The following is a 27,427-nucleotide window of genomic DNA, read 5'->3' on the forward strand; positions in this document are numbered from 1 at the left end:
CACCCTGTGAAGCAGTCGAGGCTGAGAAACAGACTGGCTCAGGGCCATTCACTGAGAATCAAGGCAGGGGGGAGATCTACATTTGTGTCTTCCAGTTCTGATCTGACACATGAACCACTGCACTACATTGGCTCTGATTTTTTAGTCATAGCAGTTTCTTTTGAAAATACTTTACAGATTCAAAAGTGGAAAAAGACAATTGCTGAATTCATTAACACGTGTATTAGTGTTCACTGATAAGATCTGCACCACTTCCAACTACCATTAAAATTCTGTTTTTCAGAAATGACACACTTTTTACTGAGAACAGTGGGCAAATTCTACACTGATCAATTTTTAAGGTTAACACTCAGTTTACTGTAGCCTGTAATACCCTTCAACACAATAAAATCTTTCAAGTGTCTCTTTTTCAACTATGACTAGCTGTGACTCAGCACCAATAGGACAAGAGCTATCTTTATGAATGGAACTAGTACACTTTAATAGTGCAGTTTTCCAACAGTCACCACCCCCTACCAATAGATATGGGGGGAAATCACAAAACAGTGGGACACTGGCCCACTGAAACTGGCTTTGTAAACAGGAAAAGCTACAAGAATGTTGTAGCTAATGTTGTAGCTAATGTCTCCATTAGTACTGTAGATAGTACTTGAATTTTAAACTTAGAAGTATAACCATGCACTGGCTGGGAATGCCCATAGAGAAAGAGAATGTTGCCACACACTATCATTAAAAAAAGCCCCCAAACCAAATACATGAAAGTTTCTTCCTCTTGGAACTCTTACCAAGAACCCAGAAGAATTATCCAGGAGACAGCGTAATCTGCAGATGAAGTTTCGTTCCATAAATGAAGAATTCTCTGGAGGTAGCTGTTCCGGGCTATAATATGTTGCTGATTGTGAAAAGCCATTATCTCCTATAGAAAGCAGGAATTTAAAAACTCTCTCAGAGAAACTTCTACTCTAGTCCTGCAAAAGTAACTCTTCCCAAATCAAGTTTCAAATTCAGTGCCGAACAAGAACACAAAAAAAGGACATCCTTAAAGGTGCTTTTAACTGTAAAACAAGATGCCTCAAAAAGTGTTTAAACTAAAATGATCATTATGAAGCATAATTTAAAAACCCTTGATTTTCCTTCTCATTATATTGTTTTATCAAACTGTGTTAAATGGAATTATGTAGAATTTCTCTTCATCTTTTAATACCAATAACACAAATAGTATCAAACAAATAGAGTTGAGTCCTATGGAGAGTGGGAAGCTCAACTTGAAATATTTCTACCTCAATACTGCATTCCCATTTTGGCAGTCCTTTCGGGGGGGGGGGGGGGGGAAGAGGGGAATTAAATAGAAGCAAAAGTGTTTACCACATCCACACTACTATGGAAGCTAGATCTGATCCTAAAACAGTAGGATTGCCTCATGTACTTTAAATAAGTGGTTCAAACATCACTTCTCTTCCCCATTCAAATGTGTGTTCTAAAAGGGGGAAGAATCTAATTTTGTAGCAATGGCCAAATTTTATACAAAACATTATGCATTGCAAAGTATCGTTTATTGATTGATTGATCGATCAATCGGATTCTTATATCGCCCAGCCCTGAAGGCCTCTGGATGGTGTACAACATATAAAATTCAACAGTATAAAACCCAATTACAGACAGAAAACCAGTCAAAATTAATAAGTTAAGAAACAAGCCCTGCAAAATTTCAATCCCAAATTGATATTTAAAAGGCTTTTTTTTGGTGACCGTATGTACCAGTACTGAGTACAAGCACCTCTTCTCATCACCCTCCAAAGTCCTCATCCTCATGTGCTTGCCTGCCCGATTCAGCCAGAGAAATAGAGTTATCTTTCTCATAAATCAAAAAATTAATGTTTGAGTTAAGCTTCTGAGCTCCTTCTCAAGGCATGTTTGCAACTGGACCAATTTTTCAAATAGTCCCTGCTCCTATGTCTTTAAGGGCAGCCAGAGCTGCATAAATTTCCTATTTATTAGGTCATGGTTTTTCCCTCATCAGTAGGCAATTCTACCAGCAACTCAACAATAATAGAGTCTAGTGCACTTTTGGAAGGGCAAGTTGAACTCACAGGTAGCTTTAAGTCAGGCAAGCCACAGCCTCTCAAGTCTCACTGCTGTTAAAACCCTGGAGATAATAGTACTGATCTACTTCAGAGGCTTGTGGAAAAATTACCAGCTTAAAACATGTGTCCAGCCACACCATTAAGAAAAATTAAGTATCCTTTTTTAAGCAGGGTCAGCAGCAATGCCTCCCATCTACTGCATCTTACTGAGGTCTCGAAAATGTGGTTACTGTGGTTTATTGGGCCTCAAGAACAGACCAGTAGGAATCTGCAGAAGGAGGGAGGAACTGGTGGATCACAGCTCAACATATGTAAGTACTGGATACCTCTTTAAAAACAAAACAGCATTGGGTAGTTAGCAAAATAAAATATTTAATTATTTGCTACTATGTCTCTCTTACCTTCTACCATCTGTCCAGAATCCATAGACTGTGTGGGATTAAGAGCCCAATGAAGCTGTCGTTGAAATTCTGGTCTGTCTTCTGTATGAATTAATTCAAATACACTCTGGTGTATAATGTCAGACTGTATAAAAGAGACAATAATACACAATAACAGTGTCCATTATAATCACTCTCACAGCTGTTCAGGAGGTCTGCTAAATGTACAGTAAATATGCAATTAAGAAAAGTTAAACCTGAAAGAAAGGTTTAAGAAGACGTTCCTGACAAATTGTAATTTTGCAGTTAGGTTTATGATGGCTGTTACTACTGGGAGTGAAACAAAAAGAATATTTTGCAAGAGCCAAAGCGATGCCAGGGAGATATGCCAAACTTACCGAACCAGTTTATATCTTTCAGTACTACTGAGTGGTGCCCTGACCTGGAAAGCCCAGGCAAGCTTAATCTCATCAGATCTAGAAGCTAAGCAGGAAGGACCTGGCTAGTATGTAAACAGGAGGCCTCCAAGGAATACCAGAATTGTGACACAGAGGCAGGCAATGGCAAACCACTTCTGAATGTCTCTTGCCTTGAAACCCCCAGTAGGGTCGCCGTAGGTCAGCTGTGACTTGTTGACAAAAAAATTACAGTGGTACACACTCCAATTAATTTGATGCTAATTAAAAGCAGTGTCTAGTTTCAGTTGACAAATTTCATAAGCTATGTACTGCATTCATGTCATTTAATTTGAAGCTGAAGGAAGCAGTGGAGACACTGATCTTTTAAAAAAAAACCTCTGGTTCCTACTAATCCTGCCAACTACCACCCAATGTCCAACTGTTCATTTCAGGGTAAGGTAGTTGAGAGAGAAGCAGCTGAGCAGCTCCAGGTTTTCCAGGAGGACACATCAGTCCAAGACTTATTCTGTCCAGTTTCTGGCCAGGTCATGGGCTATCCTTGAACTTGATCCAGAAATTCCAATTGGAACAGTATGCAGCAACCCAGGCCCTTTCTTCAAGAAATGAATATCCTCTCAATGGATGTTCAGCAGGTATTGCTAGGCAACCGCAACAATATCATCAGCCTTCAATCCTTGGTTTCTGTCAGCAAAAGACAGGGGAAGTGGGCAGGCCTTTCCAGGGTTGTTTTGGACTTTGAGAGAAGACTCACTGAGCCAAACCTGCCAGCAACCACCAGGTTACTTGCTACCACATGACTTATGTGATTCACCCAGCCCAGTGTCTTGCTACTGTTCAACAGCAGCCATCCTAGTGGAGGCTAGTTTCAAAGTAGGATCTGGAGGCCCAGGTTCAAATTTCCACTGTGCCATGACAGCCTGACCTTTGGCCACTCACAAATTCTCAATCTAACCTACTTCATACCATTGCTGTCATGAAGATACAAGGGAGGTGAGCATGATGTAAGCAGTTTTGGTTCAACATTGTGAAGAAATGTGTGGTATAAATGAAGTAATAAATACAGCTGAAGATGTGGGGCGGATACAAGGGATAGAAGGGAGGACAAGAAAAAATAGTGTAGGGAGAAGATAATAGTAGAAAGTGAGGTACCCCCCCCCCATCAATCAGTGTGGGTTTCCCATTGCACAACTGAGCCCAGTCCAGAAGCCAGCAATGCACAACTGGCCCTTGCCCAGTCTGGCAGTCAGCACCATGAAAAGTTTTCTGAGGGAGATGCTACTGGGGGAAGGAAGGAGGGAATGCTGACGATAGGAGGCTTATAGATGTAGGATGGCTTATAGATGGCCAGAAGAGAAGTAATAAGGAATGGGGAAAGGCTATGGGGACTTTCAGGGAAGAAAAAAGAAGAAACAGTGGAAGAAAAGATGAGATGTCCCTGGCAAGTCCTTGCAGATCCCATTCCTGTAGTTCCTATTTGAAGCATCAAGTAGTTCAAATTCTAGGGTTCTTTTAGAAGCCACCATTATTAGTTAATTCACCCATTACATTAATCAAAACCAAAACAAGGAACTGATCGTCTTTCTTCTTGAATAAGGGCAGAATGCTTACCTGCTGGAAACCCAAGTAATCTTGGATTGTAGAAGAGACATAAAATATGAGTGCGTCGGATGTGACCACCAAAACGAAGCCATTTAGTGCCTAAAAATAGGACAGTGACAATAATTTAAAGTACAAAAGTTAATTGTTGAATGTTTAAAAGGGGATTTTAAAATGGAGTGTAAATATGTATTAACAGAAGAACAGATAAAAGTTAAGATGCGCCCCAGGCATTAACCTGGGGTGCTGTTGCTTGTGAAGCGACCGTCCGGCCGTTCTCACCGGACGAGCCCAAGTCACGTGATAGCAGGAGCCGACGCGTGACAGGGGCCAATACTTTAACATATAAGGGGTTTGGCCGGGAGGAACAGCCTCTTCTGGGTGATCTTGGAATACTTGATCTTTCTCTGTCTCTGTTTAACCTACTTTGTGGGAATGATCTAATGGTAAAATGAGGGAGAGAAAACTGTGTACCTGCCATGAACTCCCTGGACAAATAAAACACAATGTACTTAGACAGATTAGGAACAATACTACAGAAGCTGGGAACTATGTAGTTCCACACATTCACAAAGTTGTTCCTAATTTTTCTTTGTGTTGTATCAAATGCTGCCATGAAAAGTAAGCCCATGCAGCCTTTTGCTTACTGGGCCAAGTCTTTGTCTACGTATCCCCCTCTATTGTCCAGCCCACTAGAGATCTTCTTCTCAAGCACTGCTTTCTGTGCTCATGGCAGTTGGCAATCAGAGACAAGGCCTTTTCAGTGGTGGCACTTGACTGTGGGATGCTCTCTTCAATGAGGCTCACCCAGCCTCACTTTCCTTACTTTACCTTGGGCACCAGGTTTAAATATTACTTTTTACACAGGGTTGTAACCAAGGGGTTTTTAATCTTTTTTAGTTGATTTATGGTCTATTTCTGGCCAGAGGACTGTCTAACAATATCATTTTAGGATGCTCCATTGCAGTTTTATGCTGTTTTGTGGCTTGTTTTCTATGGTTGGTTTTGTTGTTTTATTTGTAACCTGCCTCAAGCAAGTCTGAGGAAACCACATACACATTTTCAAAATATTTATGCAACACAGTAAAATGGTAAGAGTCATGAGGACCAGAACAGATGGCACTCACTTCAGTCTGTGGGAAAGAAAAATACTCTTGTAATGCTCTCCTATTATCTATAAGATGAAACAGCATAGCAGAGAATAGAATAGTGCAAAATATTTCTGTCTGGTTTTTATGTGGGGCATATTTTTTAACAGCCTCCCCATCTGCAGTGGCAAAAGAGACTGTTCAACTTAGTGTTGTTCATTCTCAGGCCTAAATTTTCAAATTGTTTTGCATATATTATCACAGAAATCTCTAAAGCATGAACTGTATATAAACTAGGATAGTTATCTCTGTATTAGTTAATATAGTTCATAGAAACTAATGTGACAGAATACTGCAACATGGCAGGGTATCTAACAAGGTGGTTTGAATATCCCTATTTGCTTTTAGAGATTTTAATCAAGATTTAATAAAGGCACCACTCATGGGGAGGCCCACAACAAGAGCATCAGACTTGAAGTCCTGGGAGAATTTTTTTTAAAAAGTATACATGTAGTTTGACTAGACACAAAAAGTCCACCCACTGTAATCATTCCATACAAATATGGATTTCCCTATACACATTAAACATAATCATGAGAAATACCTGTAGTAAAAGTTCTCCTTCTAGCAGATGTATATTTTCTCCAGGTTTAGTAATTCGACACTTGTCCTGGATGCCATTTCTATCAGGTTTTGTAGAGCCTGATGACTTTAATGTAACTACAGAAACAAATGAAACAAATCCTTACTTTCTCTAAGAGAATTCTCAAGTGTTAATTTCTTAACATTTATCAGGCATTTCATTTATTAGTAGTACTTCTTAGCATTTGTATAGTCATTGACTTTGCTTTCCATATATCATCACAGTAATCCTTACCTGAATATTATCCCTATAATTTAGATGGGAGAACTGGAGATGGGAGAAAGTAGTTGTCTAAACGCAGTGACACTGAGGGCGAATCCCCACTTGAAATTGCAAGCGGATCCAAACCTGTTCCTTGTGAATCCGTGTTCTCCTCATCGCAGTTTCTCCCTCCCCACCACAGCGAGCACACAGCAGAGACTCCCGGGTGCAGGCATCGTTGCAATCCCCACAGCCATGTGATCGCGCTTCATTGCCCTAATCTGATTGGTCGGTGTTCAGTTGGGTGGGACCTGTTAGCCACTTCAGAAACACTACCCATTTTTACCCATTAAAAATCCTGTGCGAACGCTGAAGTGCAACCACTATGAATACTTGTCATTTACAGTAAAGCAACTATTTTCTGAAAGTTTTACTGTTAAATCGGTTACCAGGCGACCGTTTACTTGTATTGCACATGCTCAGAAACGTGATCGTTCTATCAACCCGGAAGTAGACTGCGCAAGGGTCAAATCAATCTGATTGGCTGCACGAAATGCACGTCACACTCTGGGGCGGGGAACAACTCCAGGTTCCAAACCTTGTTCCTCCCCTCGGAACAGCCGTAAACTGTGATAACGGGGCCTGAACCACTTGCATCCAGGTTCTGCCAGAATGCGGATTAACAGGGCGAACGAGCGTCAGAAACGGTTGCTGCCACAGAAGTCATGGGGAGGACGTCGATGAAACCGTGTTAGTAAGTGGCCCGAAACCGTGCTAAGGAGGCAGTGGGAATTCGCCCTGAATCACTGTACAGTAATGATGCGAACAGTATTATGGAACAACCAAACTAACCACTGAAAACCCATTATTATGGAGCAGTCGAAATGACCACTGAAAACCCATTATTTCTGCATCTATATATTCTGGAAGCTAACTACAAGAGCATTACAAGAATTTATAGAAGCTAGTTAACATTTTTTACATTCTTTATTTTACTTTTCACATGGAAAATACTACCAATTTAAAGATGACATACATTTGAAGCTTCTGCATAGACGACTTTGTAGTTTAATGAATCAAATCAATGTGTTCATTTTAAGTGATTGATTACAGAAAGAGTAAAGCCAACAAAGAGCCGAATTAAACACATCAACCCAAATAAACAGTGCCTACCCACTGGATAGGCATGCATGCCACATCACATGCTAAGTACTTGTGTTTCAAGGTCATCTTCCCATGAACATGAGCATGAACAGGGGTGGGGGTTAAGGGGTAAAAAAAATCCTTCTGAAACTAGAAGTTATGTAGCCAGATTTCTCTTGCATGTGAAACTGTCATTTCCAAGAATTAAAGTTTGTTTTAGCAACCAACTTCCTTTAGGCAGAAATTCTAATACTTGGAATAAGAGATTAAAGCAGCATTTATTTTTAGTGTATTCACCTCTGCAAGAATCATCCCAAGATGACATACAAAAACATAAGAACTGGAACTCCAGCACAATACTTTGACAAATCTCTGGCTGTATTTGGTTTTGAATGGATATATTATTCACACTGACTGTTCACAAGCTAATCATTCACTTTTCCACTGTTGAACTGATAAAGTCCAAGAATTTTCTGCATATAGTGCATTAAAACCAACCTTCCAGTTTAAACACAAATATTTTAGATAGTTTATAGGCTTACCAATAGAACAACACCACTGTTAGAAAAACACAACAGCAGTCTACTTAAACCAAAGGCATTTTATATTTCACAGAGTTGCCATGAACTTTTAAATAAGGAAGAATTTAAAAAGCATCCTACTAATAAAACTAAACCTTCACATCTTCAATAACACATGAATTCCTTAATAAAACTAGATAATTCGCAATAAGAATGCTGCTGTCGAGAAAATAGTTGTAGACATTATTTTAAATTCCTCATTACAACACGAACTCATTTATTCATATCTATACAACACTGCTTATGACACAGGTCACCATTTAGCCTACTGTAGTTTTATAGTCTTATTTAGGCCTTCAAGCCAACATATCAAAATTGAAAGCAGTTCTAGTAAAACTGGTTTCTTTAATAATTTATTTAAAAATATCTAAATTACATGAACTACATGTAGTTTCTTATTCTGTGCAGACAACTAAATAGAAGTTAAATTAATGTAAGTGATATGTAATATCAGTAGTGTAATGTAATTTAAGATCAGTCTACTAGAGTGTTGGCAATACTGATAACTGGTGTAAAATACTGTGAAAACACATTACTGAAAAGACAGAGGATATGCATATTTTTATTATAAGCAGAAGAATGAAATGCCTTAAGCAGAGTAGGAACCGAAATTCTATCGCTTTTATAATATGAGACAGAAATAAGCCAGAAGAAATCAAATGACTGCCTTATTCGGTTTTCAGAATGTAGAACTGTAGTAATAATTTGCAGAATATTTACTATAAAGAGAATGAGATGCAATTTCTATTTCTAGTAAACAGATCAAAACATATCACATTATTATATTGTCTGCTAGCCTTTTGTAACAGATAATGAAACACAGACAAATTGACACTGAACAAAAATAATGGTTGCCAGTTATACCCAAGTTATTTCAACACCACAAGATGCTTTATTAAATTCAAGGAAGCTTGTAGGCTATAATTTAATACAGAGTGGAAAGCAGATGGATGTTTGTGCAGGTTCTTCCACAGACTTCAAAGAACACTGTACATCATTTATTAGTATGAATTTATAGACTGTTACTACAATTTGATCCAGAAACAGAACAAGTGAAAACATGTATGGTCAGATGGATACAAAACTTTGAGCAAGAAATACCTTTTCAACAATGGGAAACGTTATGGACAAAAAAAATATAAGATTTACTGCCAGTCAAAACGAGAAAATTGGTATCAGAGGTTCTATCAATGGTACATCACTCCAAAGGATATCAAGGAGATGGACAAGAATTACAAAGGTAAATGCTAGGAAGAAGTGTAATGTAAAGTGGATGGCCCTTGTAGCACATGTGGTGGACATGCAGAAATGTTAAAAATTCTGGAATGAGGTTAATGCAGAAATTCAGAATATTTCTAAAATTAAACTTGTAATGGATGTTATTAGATATATTACCAAAAATATTCCAAACATTTTAAAATAGTTGTTTCAATACATGATAACAGCAGCCAGAGTAGTACTTGCAACAAAATGGAAGGCAGTATAGAATGTCCAAGCTAAGAGAACTGCAAAATTAAACTAGTGAAATATGTTAACAATGGCAGAGCTAACAAACTTTGTGAATAAGTGATCAATTAAAGAATTCCAAGATAAATGGAAAGCATATTATTTATATTATTCAAAAGGAAGGAAGGAAGGAAGGAAGGAAGGAAGGAAGGAAGGAAGGAAGGAAGGAAGGAAGGAAGGAAGGAAGGAAGGAAGGAAGGAAGGAAGGGGTATTGCTGAAATGATATCTATAAATTATTATTAACTTTGATAAGAACATATTAGACTGAAAAGGGGCTTAAAGGGAAACAAATGATTAATCAGTATATAAAAATGATAATATGTTAATACATATGTGAGAACATTTTTAGAAACTTATAGAAAGCATTTATCAGTATCTTTACATACTTTGGGTTATTAGAATTTTAATTGTTTTTGATTTTTATATAAAATTACGCAGAGTTTGGTTTGTCTATTAGTCTTTGGAATGAACCATAATTACTACTTCAAGTTTCTTTTTTGTTAATTTTGACCTATAAAAATATATTTTAAAATAATTATTCTTAAATGTGCTATGCTGGAGGTGCTTGGAGACAGTCAAGCTTGGCTGTATATATTACAGACTAGTTTGTGCATTGGAAGAAAAACGAACAAAACATACTGTAGCCAAAGATGCCAATTGTATGTCCAGAAAGGAAATGGTTTAATATTTTGCTTTGTCAGTCAGTTTTCTTCAGTTTAAATCATTATTGTGCTATACTGTAAGATGAAGCATCACATCACACCACTAAATAAAACAGCTAAAAAATCATCTCAAGAGTGACAGAGTTGTACACAGATCTCAAGAAGCTATACAAATTTATTCAAGGCATTTATGCAATACTTAGAAATGAATGAGTCTTCAGAGCATGTAACTAAGCCTGAGATGAACTAAGAAAACGAAAGAGGGATAATGGTGTTTTCCACATATTTACCATTTTCAAGGCCACAGATTTAAAAAAAACCTACATGAATACTTATATACAAATTATGCCACAGAATACTGGCTGCGAAAGCACCCAGGGAACTGAATTTAAGACCACCATCTAAATATTTAATGAACCACCAGCAATTTGATTGACATTCTACTAGACGCATCAAGAAAGCTCACAACCTTAGCAACCGGCAGCCTGAAGGGCAGCCTGAAGGACAGCCATACCACACAAAAGATGCACTAGGAAATTCTGGATTACACACATCCCCTTCCTCCATTTAAAAGTATTACCAGCAGAACATTTGGTTTACAGGCCTTGGGAAAAATGAATTTAGGAGACATTTAAGGAAAAATACAAACTGAGAGCAAAACAATTTACCATTTTGCAGAAGCTTCCGAGACTCGATTAAGGCGTGTGGGTTTTTTGCCAGTATAATGTCTGTGTATTTTCTCCCTCAATAAAATAAGTCTCAGAAGGATTGTGTCCTACTTTCACAGTATAGTATTTCATAGTTTTAAGCAGTACTTCTATTGAACTACTATAAGTGCCGATTTAACTTTTTTATTAATATATCTGTCCAAGAAAGGCTCCAACTTAAAAGTGCTACCCTACATGTAAATATTGCAACAGCTGTTGACTAAATGAATTACATATTCCCTTTTTTCTCCCACACCCCACAAAAACAAAAATATGTAATTCTGAAATTTTACAAATACTTGATTGTACATGGGACGCTGAATATTTTGGATAAAGGAATTAAATTTGAAAATCCTACTGAACATTTGTTGAACAGACACTTTGAACCATTTTTATTGATACAGACATTCTTCTGAAAAGCTATAATTAGTACATGACATGCTCCAAGTTAGCAGGTGTTCATTTAGTACAAGGCAATCAATTATTAATACACAATTTTGTGTGAGAAAATACTTTTTGGGGGCTGTTAAGTAGGTCATTGTTTTCAAACTGCATGTCCAAGAGTAAATGCAGTAAATGCAACACCACATAATACATACAATATGAATAGTGTTTAAAATGTACAGAAGTAGAAACTGTTGAATTTAAATTCTAAAATAGACCGTAAAGTTTTCCATTAAAATTTCCAATGTCCTAAATGTGGGTCTAGTATATTTACTAAACAAGAGCAAAACACAAAAAGCAAGGAGAAAAACAAAATTGAACTAATCTAATTCATTAGAAAAAACAAAGAGCATATAATATATAGAATATTCATACCACTCTACTCATTTCAGCAAGACCCAAGAGCTATGGATGATACACCATTATTCTAAACATTTGTACTAATTTATCACAACATTTACCACACACCACCTGAAAAGAAAGTTAAATTCCAACTCTGAAACTGCCCAATGGCGGGGATTGTTGTCATTTGCTAGGCTTTAACTTTACACAACAATACATTTTAGAAAAAGATTTTTTCTGGTGAAAAACTGCATCACAGTAAACTTATTGAAAACCAAATGACACTATCCATTCAATATACTAAAAAATGGAACCAACATCACACTCCTCAATTAAAGCTTCAGAGAGAGCCTTTCCACCAACAGTTGAACTTAATATCAGTTTTGAAACTGTAGGGATAGATGACCTCTTATTTAAGACATCAAAACAAAACAAAAAGAACTCATTACACAGAAGCTATTTCAAGAAAACAAGTACAGCATTTTGCTGAACTGGAACCAACATTATTATAAAACAGAACTATCAATATAGTACCCAGAGTTATTAGTTTTTCACTCACATAAAATAATTCACACAAAAGTGATCTCAGTCATGCAAACATTCTCTAATCTAGACCATACCCAGAGACAAGAATTGCAGTCTATATGAAGGAAAAGGGAGTGGGTTTCACATGTCCTTTCCCCTAAGGGTTTAATTTTCCAAATCCAGTGAAAAAGGGACATTTAAAAATAACCACCATCCTATCTCCTGGTTCAACTGTATAGGCATTATCTTATATTCGTGTAAATTCACATCTCCCCACAATAAAAAAAAGTGAGGATGTGTCTGAAATCTCAGGTAGAATTCCAAGAGAAATTGAAATAAAATGCTTAAGGTTAGAAATGCTATTACATTAGAACTAGAATGCTATTACATTATTACATTAGAACGTTAGAAATGCTAACTGATTAAACAGCATCAAGGAGATGGAGATATAGTTATTTGCAGTACTGTTTTCCAGTGCTCTGTTTTCATATGATTTCTGCCTAAAAAGATATGTCATTTTGCATCCACATACAATAATCCACACACGGCAGCTTTATAAGAAATTAAATGTAAGATTAATTCAAGTTGCACACCATTGCTAAAGTTAAGGTTTGGGGACCCCTGGGAGTTTGATTTATTTGTTCTGTTTTTATTAACAGCTCTGAAAGGTATTCCGGGCCTCTTCCCACCTACTTTTCATCTGTCCTCTTTCCAGAAATTTACTGTTCAATTGGGGGGGGGGGGGGGGGTTGTTTGCAACCTCCAATGCACACTTTTCTCCAATCAAGAGGTGAACTTGACTAGAACTTGCATCAACAGCATTAATGGTAGCAAAGACAGATCAGTTTTATAATGATGAGTTTTATTCATTCTAAGATAGTTCTAGTACTTGAGATTTTGTGCAGGGAGAAATGCCATGTCATTCCGATTAAGTGAACAGTTTCTAGGTTTTTTGTTTGTTGGTAATATATCACACCCAATCTCTCTCAAAAAAACCCCCCACCCATCTGTGATGTTCCTTAGATTAGCATATAAATTTAATAATAGCAAGAAGACTGCAGGTTTTATTATATCGACCTCAGATTTAGGATCAATTACAGAAATATTATATAGGAAACATCTCAGAGCTAAGTAAATAGTTTAAGAACAATTTCTGCAAATCACTAATGAGCTCAAGAAAGAACATAAATGCATCACAATGGTCTGGAATCTGTCCCCAGATTTCAAAGGTGCCACCCTCCAGCTAAAAGGAGGGGGCAGAGAAACAGTGTGGAGACATTGGCCCTTTCCGCACGGGCCATATACAGCGCCCTAGGGAAGGCAAAAACGCCGTCCCTAGGGAGCTGTTCGCAGCCGCGCCACCCTTGCTCCTCCTCAGCAGCCCAAAGCCGTCATTTTCCCACCTTGCTCCCCGAGCGAGGTTTTTGGAAAACGGCAGCTTCCAGCCGCTGCTGTGCAAACGGCAGCGGCTGGAAGGTGCCATCCCTCCCCCCCTTTCCCGATCGACTTACCTTCCCTGCGACTGTCCAGCGCGTCGCTGAGGCCTGGGGACACGCCCCCCTGCCCTGCGACTCCGGAGTGGTTGCGCAGGGCAGGGGGCGTGTCCCTTGGCCTTGACGATGCGCCAGACGGTCGCAGGGAAGATACGTCGATTGGGTGACGGCGCCCCGTAGCACAGTCTTCCCTGTTGTTCCCTGTCATGCGAACGGTCCCGGGGGGGGGGGGGGGTGGGTCGGCATCATGTACGCCGACCCAACACCCATTGTGGCCATGCGGAAGCGGCCATTCAGTGTATTGTCGAAGGCTTTCACAGTCGGAATCACTGGGGTGTTGAAGATCCTGTGAAGATGCCAGCCATAGATGCAGGCGAAAGATCAGGAGATAATGTTACTAGAACATGGTCATACAGCCCGGAAACCACACAACACCCCAGCATGGAGACAACTTTGCAGTTTGACTTCAGAGTGAAACAGGCAGGAAGAAGAGAGGTGTAGTTGGAGTTAGTGAGATATGCGCGTGAAAACCTTAAATTTGGCTAACACCTCTTTGGAAATCTGATATGAGAATGCAACTTTGACTGTATCTCTTTGGGGAATGTTTGCTTCTGCTCTACTTCTATGTTTGTAAACAAAGCAAATATTACAGACACTGAAAGTCTCCAAAGCTCATGAGTCCAGAGGAAACTACATCCTATAGTGCTGCCATTTGGAAAATGGCAAAATGTAACACTTCAAACACTATAGACAAAGGAACATGACAGATTCAGTATGCTAGACAAAACTTTTGATTAAGTTACTTTTATTATACATTTACATCCAATGCTAAAAAAACAAAATTGCACTAAAAATCCTGCTGAAGCTTGGCATAAATATCTTGGAATGTCATCAATGGAAATCAAACTAGTCCACTTATAAATATCACATGCTAAATACCATGTGATTATGTCATTTCATACCAAACTTGAAAATGTAAACCAGATGCTAACATTACATTAGGCTGGAAGAATAACAAAATTCACAAGATCATAAGAGCTGTTATGAAACAAAAATCATGCTTTCATCCAACAAAAGTGTGCATATTCTTAATACACACCAACTCATATATGTGATTTACTCAAGAGCTTGAGGGTACGTCATTACCAACTTTCTTTTAAAAAAGGAAATAAGCCATTTTTCTAAATTAACACTAGGATGTAAATGACAGTCTTCACTGAAGAAATTTCTTTAAACCTTGTAATGTCAGGAAGGCATGCAACACATATTTATCAACTGCATTTAAACTGGATTTGCAGGTTATCTCTAGAATATTTGCTAAGATACAACCAAATGTTGAAAAAAACCCATGTAAAACTATTACACGTAGATTTTCCAATCCTCCAGAAGCCATAGGGTCATTATGATATGTTAAAAGGCTGTATAATAGAACTCACTTTCTATGAAATGATATTAAAATTCCTACTGAACAGTTTCCAAGGCCACAGACAGGGGTTCCCTTAATGAATCACATAGAAGACCCTACCTAGTTCCTCACTGGCCACCACCATATATTCACTACTATCCAATGAACACAAACGTGGGTTTTGCAACCTTTAATTCTGATTAGGAACCATAATATCAACCTTCCTGAGTTTTTGTTCTAACATACCAAGCTCATCCAGACTTAGAATGTCCCTGGTCTTCATTTCATCAACACAATCCAAACCTCATCAAGAGCTGGGTGCTCCCAGGTCTTAATCCAATCATATCTTTCTCTATAGCATTGCTGGTGTCTGGGAACAGAACTTTGCTTTGTTTCAGAAAAATCATTCCTCTTATAGCCAGAATGCGGAGTCAACTTTAACTAGACCTCACAAACAAGGCCCATTCAAACTTGGACCCTACTGCTTGTGCCCAATGTCATTTCCCTGTGAACAGCACTGGCATTGTCTCTCACTTCCTTAGACCTCTTCTGGATTGGTAAATATAACCATTTCCTTAATGCTTTCTTCTACTCCCTCTATCAATCACCTGTCTTTATATTTTAGGTTTCTCAAAACTCTGTGTATGTGTATTTGCAACTGGCGTGTGTATTTTTATTATTTTAAATCTTTAATAAAATTATAAACTTTCTCCTTTATTATGGTTTTTTATGGATTTCTAAGGGCAGTGACCAATTGTATAAATTGGTGTGGATCTCATTACACAGCCTCTCCCATTGCAGATCTGTTCTTAGCTAATTACCCAACCAAAAAGGGAAATGACCATACTAACACTAAGGTCATGTGATAATATACCCTTTCTACTAGCAATTTTAATTGTCCAGTATAAAAAGCATACATATGACAATGACCACTCTATAGTAAAAAGTCAAATCTATACTGATATAAAAGGACACATATGGGTTCCCACAGAAGACCTATTATTCTTGTCTGTGGGAAGTAAGAATTGCCCTCAGATAAGCAGGAAGAGTTATTTCTGGACTAAACAGATTTGTTTTTCAAGTTTTTGTTCCAATGCCTCACCCTGGCATCACTACACAGGGCAGTAAAAAAAATTGAGAGCTTTTTAACACTTATTTATTAAGTTGGTCTAAATATAGATTATATAGCCACACAATGATTTCTTAGTTTTGATAAGAAAAAAAGAATTGGGAACTTCAGCCCTCAATAACTCCTTTATTACCATAGTTAAAGAGGACCTGACTCTCAGCCAAAAGCCCTGCAGCATTACTGAGGAAGGTTTCTTAAGTCATAGGAAGGTGCCACTGCTTCCAAAATGGATATGATCCTCCGTTGTATACAGTATATGTATAGCAAGCCATAGTTATATTACAAGCAGGAACCTGCAAAGACTTGCAGAAGGCCTGTCATTTCCCTCTCGCCCACTATTTCTTCTTTTCTTTTCTTTTCCTGAAAGCCCCCACAGACTCTCCCCTTTTCCTACTTTCTTCTCATCAAAGAGCCAACCTACCTTCATCTGTCTCAACCCCTACCAGAAGCTTCTACCTAAGAAAACTGTGGCCCAATTGTATGGTAGCGGCTATTGTAAGGCCCATTTGAAGAAGAAGAGAAAAAGAGTTTGAATTTATACCCTGATTTTTCTCAACTGTAAGGAGTTTCAAAGTGACTTACAAATGCCTTCCCTTCCTCTCACCACGAAAGACATTTTGTGAAGTAGTTTTTACCAAAAAATCTTCTGGAATTTCTAAGCATGGAGCTGGGAACCCTAAGCCTAGCCCCAGTGAATCATCCACAAAGGTCAAAATAGTTCTGGAAAGGGTCTTGTCCCCTCTCCTGGCCTTTTACTCACAGGAACTGGTCAGGAATGATGTAGTTGCCTAGCAACAGCTACTGAGGGTTTCTAAAATCCCCAATGTGTTTTCAAATTTCACATGTTTCTGCCAACCTGGGGGCTTTATCAGGGTTGCAGAAAGATCTATCTTGCAAGTTCATAGCTTCAGTCACCATACTGACGTATCAAAATATTTTGCCAACTTTACTGTTAGAATATAAGATAGTGCCACAATGACTTTTACAGTCTATTCACAACCATCTGTTCTTCAGCCTGATACTCTACAAGAGCATTCACATTTATTTCTTATGAATGTTCTTGTGACATTTTTTCCTACAGAATTGAAGAACTTGCTTATATAGAAAAAAACAAATTATGTAATGAATAGCTGTGACTGTAAATATCTACAAAGTTCAGCTACACAAAAAAAGTATTTCTCCCTTATCAAAATTTTGATAAAATCAAACAGGAAAACAGGCATTTAAAAAACAACCAAGAACAGCTAAGTAAAGATGCTGAATCACAAAGATACTGATCTTGAAAATATGCTTTGAACAGAACTCTCATTTAAGTTACACAAAGAGTATTCTTTCAACAGTGCCTTTTAAAATTAAACTCTAGCTCCTCTGATTACTATTTTTTAAAAATTTAACCAGTTGTATTTACAGCATATTTACTACCTCAAACTGAGTCAAATGTCACACAAAAACAAATCTGATATTGTAAGGCAGAGTGTTTCACAATTTCCACAACACCCAAGGCTTTGATAATACTGTTGCAAAAGGAGCAAAACATTGCATTTATCTGTAACTGTTGTTTATCGAATGATCTTCTTTGTGGGTACTCATTTTATTCATTTATTTATTTCCTGGACACTTATTTCCTGCGTGTTACCAAAGTCCCTGGGTGGGGACTGTGCAGGCCTGCTATGGAGACGAGTATCAAGCGTTTGAAAGGTCTAGAGGTAAGAAACTATAACACCAATGAACCAATGACAGGCTCCACTGGATAATTGGCTGTCTGTGCAGGGAATAGAAGTTATCAAGGCCCTAGGGAAATCTTTGGCAAAAAGGGTTTCAAAAAAGAGAGGCAGACTCGAAACCCAAATGAAAAGTAGAAATGGCTGCTAAATGTATTCTGATAAAGGTATTAGCTATTCCTGCTTCCTTTAATGACATGAGGTAATCCAACATACAAGGTAATAAACACAAAACATGGATTAACATCCCTTTGCACAACCCACAGGGAAAAACACTTCCATTTAGATTTGTAGGATTTTCTGGCAGAAGCCTTGAGGGAATTAAGGAGTACACTCTTGACCTTATCTGACCAAGTGGTCAATGCAGTACCAGCCAACCTGCCAGGTGGAATGCTTGAATACCCTCATACTTCAGGCTCCCCATAGAGAGCAGGTCCTCCAGCAGGAGAAAAAAAATGTAGTCAACACTGGGCCTTCTTCTGCAGGGTCAGGAACCAGAGTCTCCAGTTTTAAGCTAGAGCTATGAGAATGCAAGATGACTGGTCCAACCGCAGCTTCGCCACTACCCCAGGCAGAAGGGGAAAGGGCAGAAGTGCATAGAGAAACGTTCCATTCCACATATATTGAAATGCATCTCCTATGGATCCCTGTCCTATTCTCGAACTGGAGGAATAATGGTAACACGGGGAGTTGTGCGATGAAGTGAACAGATCTACATTTCGGATGCAAAGGCACACAGGTTGACGGACGAATCTAGATAGACAAACTGATTGTGTTTTTTTCATGAAGTTACAGGTGTAAGGACAAAATGTTTCATATGTACCATTTTCATATGAAGCATGGCAACCAATGGAGCAACAAAATTCAGTCTGTAGCATAAAAGACAAATCACATTCTTGCTTCATCTTCAACATTGGCTCAATACACCAACTGAATAAAACATAACAAAGCAGATTTAACTTCCATTTTTACCAAGTGTTACATGTCTACTCTTAGCTTTAGGGAAATTGCAGTAAATTAACAGGAAGTTAAAAGCTACCACAAAATGTCAACTCATATTGACAAAAAGGTACAGTACTCAGTACCCTTAAAACCAACTAAATTTCAAAAAGCTTAAATATCTATTTTTTGGTCACTTCTGAAGTTACGGTTTTCACAGCTGCAGACAACATTCTGAAACAGTGAGATGTTGGATCATTAGCAGTGGAATCCTAAGAACACTTTCCCAGGAGTAAGCGCCACCAAATTAACCTGAATAGGATTCTGAGTACACCTGCTTAGGTTCATTTTCTAACTAAATGTCTAAACAATGTTAAAACTAAATGTCTAAAAGATGTTCATATCTAATATTCTCCAGCAGTATTCATAAAGGATTATACAAAAAGCTTCCTGTGCTAGCCAGGCCAACCAGAGTCAAGGCAGGCAACAAGCAAAAGGACAGTCAAACAGTCCAGAGTCAGGGCAGGTGGCAAGTAAAGGCACGGTCAAAGCAATCCAAAGTCAAGGCACAGGCAGGAGGTTAGATAGGCAGGCTGAGAGCTGGAGGGCAGAAAGAGACTAGGCATGTGGGACAGAAAGTACACTCACTGCACCTAGGCAGAGCCAAGTCCAAGGAAGAGTTTAAAAAGAAAGAATTGGCTAATGAAGCTGGGATGCTGCAAGAGTCCAATCCTCAAATGAAGATGTCTCCATCTCGCAGAACCTTCTGCCATACCTAGCAGCAATGCGAGTACTTCTCCTTCGTTTCTGCAGTTGTAGCCTCTGTCTTTGCCTCCTTTGAGCAGCTTGCTCGTTATTTAGCTCTTTGGCTATTTCTGATGGCTCTCCCAGCTGCACAGCATCGTACTCTGCCTTGGCTTACAAAGACGGGCTTGGAGATGGCTCTGCTGCCTGCATCTCCTCATAAGGAACCAGCTCTGGTTCCACAGTGTCTTCAGGCTCTATGTTAGAGTCTTCAGTGTCCAGAGACTGGATCATGACACTTCCATAGACACACTGTTTTGGATGCTGGGGTTTTCTTTTGGCATATGAATATTAATATTTAATATTCCTCAAAATCATACACTGGAGGCATTAAAAAGGAAGCACAGAATTTAATGTGATGGTTCATTTTGCTTGAAGCATAGGATGGCATAGGAACATTTGGGTACTCTCCTACCCCTGATCCTTAGCATTACAGAATGTCATCCTCTTCTGAAGCGAAATCCCCATTGAAGTGTTGGAATAAGCGACTTCTGCATGCCTGGACACTGGGGGGTGCTGTGTATCTCACTCTAACTGTGATGTCGCCTCTTTTGTTTGCCCTCCTTGTCTGGGCCAGGAGACCGCCCACTAACTTCCTTTCTTCCCCATGCTAGCTTCACTTCTGCTCTAGCCTTTGACCCGAGCGCATGGTCAATGGCAGCCTGCTCAGTGGGGCCTTTCCCACTGCAGCATCCTCTCACCTCCACACACGTGATGGAGCGTTAGTTGTGCCCACTTGTCGTAGGGAAAGTAATCTCTTTAGACTAGGGTTCTTTCTATCTACCTTTTCTTGGAACAAAGTTGTGAACTGAAGATGATTGAATAAATTTTTACCTTTTACCTTATAAGTTTTACCTTTTACATTTATGTCTCTGGAGAAGTTTCTATAAACTGCATTCACACACACTACTGGGCATATCCATGACTTTAAACGAAATCTAACATGAAGCTCATGTAAAATAAATACATATGATACTGGAAAGGGACCAGACTGAAGAATATTTATAGCTTGAGTGAGATTCTTAATTCCTTGTTCCCTATGCACAGATAAATTCTACGAGTGACAATCATATCCTAAACAGAGTTACATTTTACTAAGTCCACTTACTTCAAGACTAGCATTCAAATTGCATATCATGCTGAAGACAGTAATAGATTTTTCTAACCTCTGAACACTTCATAAAATTGTTTCAATATCATACAACTTATACCATACAACACACTTCCAAGTGAATCTCTTATGGTGCCTGGCTAATCAACTTCCCCATTAGATTATTTAAACTGGGAAAAATGCAAGTTGCTCTTTTAAAAAGTCTATTGTTACTGCAAAAATGTGGGTTTCCTTTCAAATATGATCTTAAGAGTACACATTTATATTTTACTTTCCTCAGGAATTCACACACCCCTCATTTGTATCCTGTTATTCATTTAGCATTTCCCTTCACTTCAGTAAACTATTAAGGATTGAGCTAGCAGGTACTTGTTAAGACCAAGCCACAATGTTCAAGCCTGCATTTAGAACAAGAAAAGTAGTGTGGTCACTGCACAGCTCCTCAGCTTCACTGTTAGTGTCTGAAAACAGTTGTTATTGAACTGCAGATTACAGAAGTAGGGCATGCTGGAAATGGTTGCAGCCGACTTCATACTCAGAATAAAAGAGAATAGCAAGCAATACAGTGGCTTGGTTCCGATGGCTAAAGTTTGGGAAGCCAATGAATAGGCATTTCTAAATTATGTCCATTGTGCGTATTGCAGACTTTATGCAGGAGGTACACAACTGCATGCTGAAGTTTCTTGGCAAGTATGACACAAATTAAGATCATGAACATTTACACTTACTTTTAGGAGGCTGAATAAATATATTTTTTCACAACCCTGATCCTGGTTTATGTTAAAAATTTTACAGGATTTCTTTGCTTAACCATTAAAGATTTAACTTTAAATTTCAGCAGAGTTTGGTATTCTTTGGCTACACACTGTGCTTGTATATGCAAAGCCCTCTCTACAACCCCTCTCTTAAAAATCAAGGCTAGAAGAGTACAATCTGCAGCAGATAAGCAAACCACATAAACCCTACACACAAATGGTTTTATGGTTTCTACCTACAAGTCCTCTTCATCCCCAACTTGCTTTTCCCCCTGTACAGATTCCACAGCCAAGTTTTTGACAGAAAAATGGGTCTAAAGCCTCTGGCTAGTAGGGAGATTTGTTTTGCTGAGAGTGGGGGCACGCTAAAATGCAAGAATAGTAAAATATTCCTTTCCTACCTAAATCTTCTATGCTGATCTAATGGCAAGACTTTGAAAACACAAATTTAAGGCATATGAATACTTTTTATCTCTGACTAAAGGTTTAATTACAATAAAAATCTAACAAGGCCAAAATAAAACTGTTTTACAAAATAAAACTCTTTCACATTCACATTCCCCCTCTTTCTTAACAAAAGCTCATGTTAGCTAGGAGTAATTAACTAAGTTGGTCAGAGTTCACAAGATGCTTGAAAAAATCAGGGTTCACAAAACTGCAAGCACACATTGTTTGGCAATACTACATGGTTCCTCTCTTTCAAAATACAATTTGAGAGCACCAGTTTGGGTCCTAACCACTGCACAAGATTTCAGAAATATTTAACTGGTCTTTCATCTCCCTCCGGTAGATATGAACAAGTTATAATTGCGAATAAATCTCATAGGAAAAAACACTAACTTCAAAGCAACAGCCTAATGCTTGGAAACACATTAGAAGCTCTTTTAACTGGACCTTTGATTGTACTGGTACAAAAACAGATTTACATCATGACCCCACTTAAAAAAATAACATAAAGAAATATTTTAAATATGTTTCCATATAAAAAGAAGGAGACTTTGGAACTTCTCCAAGTTCTACTTGTTCACGCGAGAGCTTTTACATAAATTAATTTCCAGTAGTCAGGGGGTCTCTATAGTTAACCCTTGCATATTGCAGAAGTTAGGGACACTATACGCAGCACAATCTGGAAATCTATATAATTTTTTTGACCCTTCTACAAAACTAAAAAAAAATCCCATGTAATTTCTTATACTAACCCAAGATATATCAAAACAGCGATGGGGAAAGTTGTGATAAGGAAGGGATAACTGTAATTTCTACTAGGGTTGTTCTCAACTATTTAATGCACCTAACTACACTTTTCTTTCAGCTGCGATCTGTTGATCTGCACCATATTCTAAAAGCATAGCAAAAAATACAAATGATTGAATAGCGTGAAATAATTTCTGACATATAGTTTGGTGAGCCTAAAACCCACTATGCTAACACATGATTATCAGAATAAACAAGCATTCTGTTTCTGCTGTCAACACAGCAAAGATATACAGATACTACAAATAACAATGTAATACAAGATCTGTTTCAGCTTCTTTTTTTCAAGTTCCTATTTTGTCCTCAGATAACATATCTATTATTTATTACTGAAGTCCGTACCTTGAACTATTGGTTTACTAATGATATTGAATTATACTGAACCATATCATTTGGGATTCTTATTGGACATGCAGAACTTCTATTCCTGAGTTTTTTTAAAAAAATAGATTCTGACTCTTCTACTGGGAATGGGGCTTCCACTCAGTTATGTTACTCCTGATACCTTCTCAGGATACTTCCTCCAGTCTTTCTTCCGCACTACCCCATGCCCTTCCATGCTAGGTAAGACTTCACAAGCAAAAATGTGCTGCATTACCAAACGCTTTTATTTAAATTGCCAACCTACTCAACAGAAGTTGTCTAACACAAACCACAGTTACAGTCACAAGCAGTTCACAATCCACCTACAGCTATACCTCAATTCCCAGAAAAGAGTCCTCACTTCAACCCCCCTCCCCGCCACCAAAAAAAAAAAAATACTTGAGTGAGACTGGCCAGAATCATGTGTTTCTTCAGAAGTTTTTTTTTCTGAGAGACTCGGGAACATGGCAAAAACATAAAGAGAGGGATGCCAAAGAGGAACAACTAGACAGAAAGGGGAAATGACACTTAATCAGGAGCAAGCAGAAGACTTATTTCCACATTCTCTCTCAATTACTGCAGCTAGTCATTAGCAAGTGGGCTACATACATTGCCAGGCTTTGCCAACAGCCTGGCAATGCAAGGGAGCTTGGCCTAGCATTCTGGGATTCTGCTTGGAGAAGGGAAAGAAGTCAACTAACCGGGATTTCTGAATGGACTGTGATCTGTTATGTACCTCTGGCAGATTAATTAGGTTTGTGCAACAAGCTGTGTTTGTCTCTTTATTATGACATCCAAATGCAGCCAATATTCTGCAGCCCCCCTACACATCAGGTAAAACTCTGAAAGGGGCATTAAGAACGCTACTTCCAACATTTTAAAGCACTGCAATGCCTAAGACAGCATTTTGGATTTACAGAACTACTTCAGCTAACTGTACAGCATATTTATAGTCAATCAGGAAAAACTCAAATTTCTTACCATCAAAGAAACTTTTGGCTCTCAGGTAACTAACGCTGAGCCTAAGCACAGACAGTTTATCCAACTTGGCAATAACATCCTGGGGGAATGGCAGAAGACCAGCCAGGCGATCTAACTCTGCATTCAGTCGGTCTCTGTGTCTTTTTGATGGGTTAGACTTGGCTCCTTCAGGAAGGGAAGCTTTCACTCTGGCATTAGAGAAGAAAATAGTATAAAGTCACATTTTAAAATATCTGCATAATCATTTATAACAATATCTGTCAATTATTGCACCAAAACCAAACATGATATTCAGTTATTCTATCAAGTTGAAGCTATAAATCTTCTAAGCACATTTTCACTTCCAAAGGAAGTTCCTTTCTCTCAAAAGTAAACTATAAAAAGGGGGAGAGAAGATCTGCTTTTGTTCCTCCTGCTTCTGATATACAAGCAAAGGCTTCATTGCTCTTTAGAGTCTGACATTTTAACAAAAGTTTGAAAATAATGCAAATAACTTGAAGTACATTAATAAGTGTCTCCATCCCAATTCACAACACTGACTGGCAGGAACTGATACAAATGGCAAGCTTTATGGTCATTTGAACAACTGCACTGCACCCTCTCATGCTGTGCACAGTTAGTCACCATGGTGGCAGCCACATGTATTAACACCTTGTCAAATGAAGCAGCCTGTAAACAGTTGTTTCTAGAAACTACCAACACAGCAATGGACACCTGTGAACAGGGAGTCAACTGAAGCCCAAAGAGAATTAGCAACGATTCCTGTTTCCCTAACTTGCCCTCCTAAAAATATCAGTAAGCAGTTCTAGGTATCGCAGATTCTTTGATAAGACAAGGATTTTCTACTGTCACTTCATACTTATAATAGTCTTTACTGTGGCAAGCCTTGATCAGGAAAAATTACTGATTACTGATCAGTAATTTTTCCTGATCACATTTATGCTGGGATAGTATTTTCAGCTCTAGGAACCAGACGCTTTTCTTGCCTCACTTCCAAAGGCAGGGGTACCCGACCCAGGCAGGGTTTTCAGTTATAATCCCAAGAAAAGTACAGTTCAACACAAGAGCAGGCATCAGGTGTAAGGACAAAATGACCCCCACATGTGAGGGTCAAGACCAGAATTTGAATTGTTTCAGAAGTCAGACTGGAACACCAAGAAACACATACATGTGTAATATGTTTATAACATAAAGTTCCAATTAACCTAGCACCTGATCCTTCAGACCCAATGTAGATTACAAATGGTTTTCAAGTGTAGTCTATCATAACAAAGAGACACTGTTCAGTCTGACAGTTACTAGGATTCCAGAAAGACCTACTTTCCAACAAGAGAGCCCAGTGAAGAACCAATAAAAGGACTTTCTGGCTCCAAATGGCACCTTGAAAATGTAAATTACATCCCTGAATTGTAAGCTTTATCCTTAAAAAGGAAACAGCAGCCAAGGCAGACAAAATATGCCTCCAATATCACTACTGAAAAAAAGATAAAGGTGTAAGCACCAGATCATTACTGACCCATGGGATAACATCACATCTATGGAGGCAATTTTCTACATAAGGCCGAAAGACTATAAGTTTATGGGATGGTTTTGCCCATGGCCTTTCCCCATTGCTGTCAATACCCCACCACAAAGGAAATGGTGATCTGTGGAGTGGGTCCTGACAAATGGTGGGATTCAAATAATTTAACAACTGGTTGTTTACAAGCACCATTTTAACAACTGGTTCTGCCAAAGTGATGCGAACCTGCTGAATCCCACCGCTGGTCCTGCCCGTATCCTACCACTCCAGTGAGCAAAGTTTGTTTTTTGAAATATTTATAAGCACAGACTTTGCTAACCTTTTTTCTCAAGTTTAAAGTTTAATTCCAACTTAAGTGACTCTTCTGTTGATAGCTGGTTACTTGGAGGATAGTTGGAGCTATCTTGGCTGGTGGCATTTCATTTTGTTTGCACAGGGCTTATGGAGTTACATAAAGATTTAAAGATCAATGCATATTACATCATTACTTATTTTAAATGGCGACTTTGCATAACTGTACCTGCTCACCGACACATCTTGTTTCTTTTATCCCACCATTTGTTTTAGCAACAGCTAAATAAACTTACTCTACAATTCTGCTTCAATAACTACCCACCCACTTATTTTTCAAAGTTACTGCAAGTTGTGCAAATTGCCCAATAATTTGCAAGTTGTGCAAATTGCCCAAAAATACATAAAAATTAGCTCCAGGAAAAAAGACAAAATTGAACAAGGACTGATATGAAAGTATCTCCTGAGTCTCAATAAATAGCAGACTATAAATCTGGCAGATAAAAAATAACAGAGCAACAGATTCCTTCAATAATCTCTGCAGAAAATAAAATTCTTAATTCTAACCCCTAGTAGTGTACCTCTGAAACCTTTGCAGGTGTTTACCCAAGGAAGAAATAAAAGATGGACAAGAAATAATTTACAATGTTTTGTATATTATCAAACAGTAATGCAAAAAACAACAACACATCACCCGCTCCTCTTGGCCATTAGTTAATTATTAACAACATTTAAACAAGCTAGGCATTTTGAACAGTGTTTAATATCTGAATTATCAGTCCTTAACATATTTATTAACAGCTATGAAGAACATACAGAAACTCATTTCAACTAACTGAAGTACAATGTAAGCAGTGAAATTTAACAAAGTTCATTTTAAGTACTTTGAATAGCGTACTAAATGGAAGAGTCACCAAAGCCTAGCGTCCAGCTCTGAGATGCCTGCTGCCTCCATGAATCACATGGAGGCAGCAGGTGGCGCAAACTTGAGCACTGGACTGGGCTGAGTGGAGCCCCAGCATTCAACTCTGTGCTGTCTGCCGTCTATGAAATCCGGCCACCCAGCAGATAAAAGATTCAACCCCCCACCCCATTTCTTTTTCCAAAAAACGTCAGTGAGGCCAAAGCAGCCTGAGTAATGCAAAAAAAAATGGCATTATTTGAGATCTGCTTTCCAGCTCCTATAAACTGCTGTAATTTTTTCCTGAGAAACCCTCCCCCCAAGAAATAGAAACAAGGTATTCTTCGGGGGGGGGGGGCAGTTCGATTTGGGTTTGCCAACACATATCCCTACCACTCCACTCAACAACAGTTTATTCTCAGTTTCACATATAACA

At 38.5% G+C, this 27,427-nt stretch overlaps 1 protein-coding gene across 2 annotated transcripts in view; it reads right to left on the reverse strand.

The window, feature by feature from the left end:
• AHR (aryl hydrocarbon receptor) overlaps window positions 1–27,427 on the reverse strand; it is a 57,328-nt gene that overhangs the window by 23,720 nt on the left and 6,181 nt on the right. For both annotated transcript variants that reach the window (XM_048510659.1, XM_048510658.1), the window contains exons 2-6: window positions 24,278–24,465; window positions 6,172–6,287; window positions 4,492–4,581; window positions 2,486–2,609; window positions 786–916 (exon numbers count right to left, since the gene is read on the reverse strand). In XM_048510659.1, the coding sequence (XP_048366616.1) occupies window positions 786–916; window positions 2,486–2,609; window positions 4,492–4,581; window positions 6,172–6,287; window positions 24,278–24,465 (649 nt within the window). The remainder of the gene's footprint in view (window positions 1–785; window positions 917–2,485; window positions 2,610–4,491; window positions 4,582–6,171; window positions 6,288–24,277; window positions 24,466–27,427) is intronic.

The sequence above is a fragment of the Sphaerodactylus townsendi genome, linkage group LG11, assembly GCF_021028975.2.
Source record: "Sphaerodactylus townsendi isolate TG3544 linkage group LG11, MPM_Stown_v2.3, whole genome shotgun sequence".
Classification (NCBI taxonomy): Eukaryota; Metazoa; Chordata; class Lepidosauria; order Squamata; family Sphaerodactylidae; genus Sphaerodactylus; species Sphaerodactylus townsendi.